At 55.2% G+C, this 6574-nt stretch overlaps 1 protein-coding gene across 3 annotated transcripts in view; it reads right to left on the bottom strand.

Moving 5' to 3' along the window:
• Positions 1–2041: 2041 nt before the first annotated feature.
• The window catches only part of DCPS (decapping enzyme, scavenger), a 46643-nt gene continuing 42110 nt past the window's right edge, over positions 2042–6574 (bottom strand). For all 3 annotated transcript variants that reach the window (XM_058687270.1, XM_058687267.1, XM_058687269.1), the window contains 2 exons: positions 4469–4579; positions 2042–2467 (listed from right to left, as the gene is read on the bottom strand). In XM_058687270.1, coding sequence (XP_058543253.1) covers positions 2201–2467; positions 4469–4579 — 378 coding nt within the window. In that variant the 3' untranslated portion in view covers positions 2042–2200. The remainder of the gene's footprint in view (positions 2468–4468; positions 4580–6574) is intronic.

Below are 6574 nucleotides of genomic sequence, written 5' to 3'. Positions count from 1 at the left end.
CCTGCTGGTCTTCTCTAAGCACGCACCCTGTGTGCCCCACCGGCAGCAACTGATCTGCCCAGAAGAGGACACTCCCAGGATTGGGTCCCTCCACTCTGTCTGCGAGGAGGGGCCTCTGGGTTCGCGTCCCCTCCACTCCTCTGCTCGCCTCATTTGTCTTCGCAACAGATTTTTTTTTAAGTTTATTTATTTATTTTGAGAGAGAGAGGGAGAGTGAGGGAGAGCACAAGCAGGGAAGGGGCAGAGAGAGAGGATCCCAAGCAGGCTCTGTGCTGTCAGTGCCGAGCCCGACACGGGGCTCGAACTCCTGAATCCTGAGATCATGACCCACGCTGAAATCAAGTGTCTGATGCTGAACTGACTGAGCCACCCAGGCGCCCCCTACGACAGCTCTGACGCATGGGAGAAAGACCAGCTGCCTTCATTTCCACCTGCAGAAGGTGCGGGCCACACCTCTCTCCCTGTAACCAGCCCCCTCATCACCTTGCTCCAGTTCAGCGGCCTTGCCGAGCACTGTCGGGATTCTGAAAGCATCCCCCGCGTGTCTTCTTAGGGGAAGCTTTTACTCGAGCCTGTCTCACATACCTGTTTTCAAGATAACTACCTGGGCGTTGCCTTTTTACTCCTACGTTCCTTGGCTGTCTGCCCCAGTAGCCTGGAGGGTAGGTAGGAGCTTTGTTTTCCCAACACTTAAAATACCCGTCTGGCTCAAGAGTTGATCGGTAAGTCAAAGTTTAGCATAAAGCAACATTAGCACACAGTACGTTTACACGGCAGGACACTTCATGGACCCTCATCCCCGCTCTCCTTCACAAAGCAACAGGCTTAGGACTCGTTAGGGCTGGTGTAACGTTAGGGGGTGAAGGTCGGCTCCCGGAGGAGAGACTTCTGTCTGTTCACCACTTACCAGTCTCTGGGGCAGTGCCTGGCCAGCAGCATGCGTTCAATAAACATCTGATTCTGTTTCTCAGTCCAGGGATTGCAGAATAGGAGCCGCCCCTCTCTGCCTTATGCTTCCCTCTTATCACCTGGCGGAACCCGACATCCCATTTCCCCCGAGAAAGCCCCCTGAGGAGGTGCAACCTGGTGTCCTTCAGCCCCAGCTTGACTAACCAGCAATGCCAGCCCCTCTGTAGTGGCGTGACAGAGCCGTCCTCTGTGCCCATACAAGCGCCTTCTGTCTTCAACCGCGTGCCCTTGCACGCGTGCCTGTGTCCCTGTGCTACTGGAGCCATGGTAGATGTCACCCTTCCCAGACAAGCACCCGAAGGCTCCCTACAGGCCACCAGCCCCAGACACCTTGAAGTCCCTTCCTGGCCTCCAGATTCTATGGACAGGGGACCTGTGACGCTCCGGTCCCACCTCGAACCGGAGCCCCTCAGAGCTTTGTCCTCCACTGCAAACGCCTCGTTTTGCCCTTGTTGATACGGTTTTGCATGTGATCTCCTGGCTGCTCTATGTGAGTCTGTTTTGTCTTCCTGCCTAGATAATAAACTCAAGGCCAGGGACTCGCCGACCCAGTAACAGAGGCAAAGGCAGGCTTTTTGGGCTTTTGCCTCATCTGATTCTTATTAAAGCCCTCCCACTTCCAGGCGGTCATCCTTCATCCTTGTCAACAAGAAGTTTATCAGCAGGGTTGACTCACACACGGGAGGTGCAATCTCAATTCTGGGCAGGGAAAGAGGAAGCGCTGTCAAAAAAAACCTCTATAGATTATTTCCAGAGAGTTTTTGTATTTGGTTTTTTTGGGGAACTCCCAGACATGTGGGCCCAGAAAACCATTAGGAAGATGTCGAAAATGGGAAGGAGGGACAGGGGCGTGATGGCGGAGTAAGGCTTGCAGACGGGGAGAGGTGCTGTTGGATTCGGGACTCGGCAATCACCAGGGATGGCGCTCCCAGGGATTTGCAGAAAGCCCTCGGCACGCTCCCAGGTCAGCTGAAGCCACCGCCCCCCGACTTGGCTGCTCTTTTCTCAGGATCTGCCCATCCCGCTCTCTCGCACCACCTGCCTCCCCAGGCCCTGGCGTCAGTCCACACCAAAGGAGACCAATACTTTATTCACATACTAGAAATAAGCCGGTACAAAATACACTTTTGAAAAATCCACTTGGTGCTAAAACTCCCTCCGTCCCTCCCCGCCCTGCCCCCCAGCCCGCACATCTGTGTTCCTGTCCCAGGGGACGGCCCCTGGGCCACACTCAGCTCCTCTGGGCCTCCTGCAAGAGCTGGAGCAGGGGGTCGTCGGCCCGGAGGGCAAAGGTGAGGGTGCGCCGCTGGTAGTGCTCCGGGTCACACTCCAGGTTCTCGATCACCTCTGCTAACAGGTGAGCCCGCTCCACCGCCGAGCCAGGGGCCTCGAAGCCCAGGGCGGTGAAGTGCACGTGCAGGTGGTAGTAGGAAGGCAGGTAGTGCAGGTACACTCGGAGGCGGTCCCCCTTCACCCCGTAGCGCTGCAGGATGGCTTCCTGAGAAAGGGTAGCGGCGGGACGGGTTACCGTGCTGCCCACGGGCCAGCGCCAGAACCCTCCTCTAGGCCCAATCCCCGACTAGCCTCCGGACGTCTGATAAAACCCTGCAAACAGCTCCCTGCCCACGGTTTGCTACGGGTCTCTGTGTTCCATTCCAGGGAGTCAACAAAAGCAGGTGACAGCCGCAAGGGGGAGGCTCCTTCTCCCAAATGAAGGGAACGGTGGCCTCCATTAGGGTTCCACACTCCAACCTGCACACAACATTCAGGCTGCTCAGACAGTCGCTACTGGGAATCTAGGAAGTCCCAGTGCCAAGAGACAGGCCCCAGATGCCCAAGACTATGGGGACCATCCTCCCCCCCGGTGACCAATGCGTGCTTAAGTCACCGGGTAAGTGGGAGGGAGGCTTGTACCCCCTCTTAGCATGGAAGAGTGCACAGCCGGGAACAAGGGTGACAGGGACGGGGCTGAGCCGAGGCCTGGTGGAAGAGAGAGGGTGGGGGAGGGTGCATGGGAAGGGCTGCCCCTAGAAGATCCGGGGAAGGTCTCGCTGGACTCCTGGAGGAAGTGGGGAACATGGACGTTGGCCCTGGCTCCCTCTGACCACCCTCCACCTTGCTCAGGGGTTAGGGTTTTTTCTACCGAACTCCCTTTCAGGAGCCTCCTAGGCTTGGCATTGACAGGAGACTCTGATTTCCATTCTGGGTGAATACCTGAGGAGGTCAGAGGTGAAGAGAAAAAGACTAGGGCCTCAGTGGGCTCAGAATACACGCCACAATTACATCCTGGACTTGGAACTCCGCCTGGGGATCTCTGCAGCAGTGTGAGGTCAAGGCCGGGGCACCCAAAGGCCTTCCGGGGATACATATGGCTGGCCTGTCTGGGCGAGGCTGCCTGAGCTGCAGGGCAAGTCCAAGTGTAGGCCCCACATCTCCCGGAGAGAAAGACACCACTCTCTGACATCCACAGGCGTTTTAGCAGAGAAGCAAATGACTCCAAAAAGAGACAGGTGGCCAGAGAGATAGTGATGTGGGCAGGCGGGAGGAAGAAGGCCGGGCAGCTGGGGTCTAGAGGTCAGCAGAGAGCGGACCCACGAGAGCCCCTCCCCCAGGCCTGCGGCAAAGCCTCTGAGCAGCAAGGTGGCGAGCTTCTCTCCTGGCCGGGCACCCTGGTGACTGCTGGGCCCTGGCACGGGGGCTGCATCTTTGATCGTTTCCGAAACATCTCTGAATGTTTCTGAGAACGACCTCACAGAATGTGATTTAGCAGCATTCCATCCAGATACTGAGGCCCAGAGAGGTGAGGTGAAGAGTCCTGCCCAGAGTCTCTCCGGTGGTTAGGATCAAAATGTCAGAATCAAGACCACAACTCAGGATTCTAGACTCACTTCTCCCACCTTCCTTTGCCTCTTTACTTTCTATTTATTTATTTTTTTGAAAGGGGGAGGGTGCAAGTCAGTGAGGGGCAGAGAGAAAGAGAGAGAGAATGGGGCTTGAGCTCACCCAATGTAGGACTCGAACTCATGAACCATGAGATCATGACCTGAGCTGAAGTCAGATGCTTAACCGACTGAGCCACCCAGGTGCCCCAGGGCTCCTCTTTACTTTCATGTGATTCAACAAATATCCCAATATAAAGCACCCCAGAATGCCAGGTGCTACAAAATTCAGTCTCTGGCCATAGGGACCCATCTCCCCAAGAAACATGTCTGCTGCAATGTGGCTGTCATGAGCAGACACAGGTGATCCTGGGATGGGAGGGGAACCTTGGCGGAGGAAAGGTGGCTGAAAGTAGAGCTGAAGGATAGGGCAGGACCAGGAGACAAGGGCCTTGTGAGTCCATCTAAAGGACCTTCGTGAGGTCCTGGGACTGGCATCCAGAGACCGGCCCCTTTCACAGATGGACTTCTCAGAAGGGTGAGGAAAGTGGCCACGAACACACTGGAATTGGAATATGACTCCTCTGGGCTTCAGTACGGATGTGGCCAAGGCAACTCACCTGCCCCTCCCGGAGGATGTTCCTGAGCAGCGGCAGGTGCTCTGGAGTAAGGTCCCGCAGTGATCTGATGCCCCGGCGATGGCAGATGGCAATCAGGTACAGGTCATCTAGCTGCGCAGAGATCGGCATGGGTAAACCAGGCTCAGCAGGGGACAGAGCCAGGGGAGGCTGCCAGTCCTGGAATTCTGCAGGGAAGCCAGGAAGTACCCACCCCCAGGCCTGCTGTACCACAAGCCACAGGCGATCCCGGGGAGCCCACGGGAGGACCAATCCCTGGGCAGTGGGGGCCTCCACATGCCTGGGATGAGTGGGACAGACTAAGGATAGAACTTCTGTTTATTCTTTCTGCTAAAGAGTACCATATAGGAATATTTATATACTCACAGAGCTGACGAGGGGGTGGGAGGAGAAGGTTCAAAGAAGTGCCAAGGACAACTTTCCCTCCAAGACTTTAAAATCTAATAGCATATAGGTGAGTAACTACTACAAGACACAAAGTGATAAAAGTACAGGAGGAAGAAGGAAAGACTATCTAGCTAGGGTGATCCAGACATGCTTCCTGGAAGAGGAGGTAGGGGACCCAGGTCCTGAAGAAGGGGTAGCATTTAGAGGAAGAGCATTCAGGTTAGAAGGAACAGTGACAGCAAAGCCTCAGAGACAAGAAAGTCTACAGCATGTGAGGGGCAGAGTAAGTAATTCGATTTGTCTGGAGTCCAGTGTAGGGGAAGGATGTAGAAGGATTTGAAAGGTGGAAAGGGGCCCCGGGGCCAGCTCAGCAATGAGCAACCACCAGAGCGCTTAACCTTTTCCTCTCTTCCCCTAACGCACAGGGCTCATAGGCCAACCCTTCCGGCTGTCCTTCCTGAAAACAGCGCCTGGCCGAAAACCTGGAGATCACAACAGTGTAAAGAACCAAAGTCAACAAGATCTTGTGCCAGAGAGCAAATAAACTCTTCTTCTGCCCAGAAAACCTTCCCGCCCTCCCCGCTCACCCACACTGGCCCTGGCCGACTATCACATCCATGTGCGAGGCAGGCCCCAGACACCAGGGCTCCAAGGAGCAAGACGCAGGAGGAAGCCGGCAGCACTCAGCCAGGCAGTGGGAGCTGCTAGATCCCTCAAGGACATAATCTGGGGACCGTGAGTCACCAACCAAATCCCCAAGGGCCCCAGTTTGAAAACTGAGAAGACGGTTTTCCATATGGTGCCTGGTGTCCAACTGTGCCCCTTCAGGCCAACAGAGTCTCTTCCTACCACATTCTTCTCTGCACGAGTTCCAACAATCCGGGCTCTCTGCCTCAGGCCGGCTACAGACCAGCCCCGTGGGAACCGCCCAGCAGATGGCTGAGCTGTGCCTACCTAGGCTTCAGTTTTGCCCATCGGTCTCTCCCAGACTCTCCCTTCTCATGGCCTGTGCCCAGGACATTTGCTCTGTCCCTCGTGAGGAGCCCAAGAGAAGCAGGAAACAGAACTGCTTGAACTCGGGGTGTACATGTGCCTGTCAGTGTCTCCAGCCGTTCTTATATGTCACTGTCACAGGCTCTCAAATAACAGTGGCATTTGTTTTAGATGATGTCTGCTGACAAATCACAAACGTGGCATTAAATCACACCTCTTTGCTCCACTGGCAGGGAAAGAAACCCATTCTGTGATAGGCAGACGTGAGTCCAGATTTTCTGCAGGCAGCCCAAGGGCCCCCGGCCCAGAGAAATGGCATGAAGAAAGCCAGACAAGGAGCTGTCAAGGGTCTCAGGCTGGTATCCCTCAAGCTGGCCCATCGGTCACTTCGGGCAGGCAGTCACCACTGATCTCTTTTTACAAGGCAGGACAGCAGAGTCAAAGGAACAGCTTCCTGGCAAGGGGCACGGTGGAGAATGGCCGGAGGGCCATCTTTCCACCTCTGGAGCGACCCAGAGGAAGAGTTTCTTGGTCTGAGCCCTTTAGACCAAAGAACCTACATTATATGAGCGGGAAGTGCATGTTGTGTCCATAGAAACACACCCTATATACTTATATACACAACATGCAGAGACGATACCTGGAAGGAGAGACAAAGACATAATCTCTTTTGAGAAACAGCCCCTTCTGGGGAACGGAAGTGGAAGA

The sequence above is a fragment of the Neofelis nebulosa genome, chromosome 10 (genome assembly GCF_028018385.1).
Source record: "Neofelis nebulosa isolate mNeoNeb1 chromosome 10, mNeoNeb1.pri, whole genome shotgun sequence".
NCBI lineage: Eukaryota > Metazoa > Chordata > Mammalia > Carnivora > Felidae > Neofelis > Neofelis nebulosa.
This window is presented reverse-complemented; position numbering and strand designations above follow the sequence as displayed.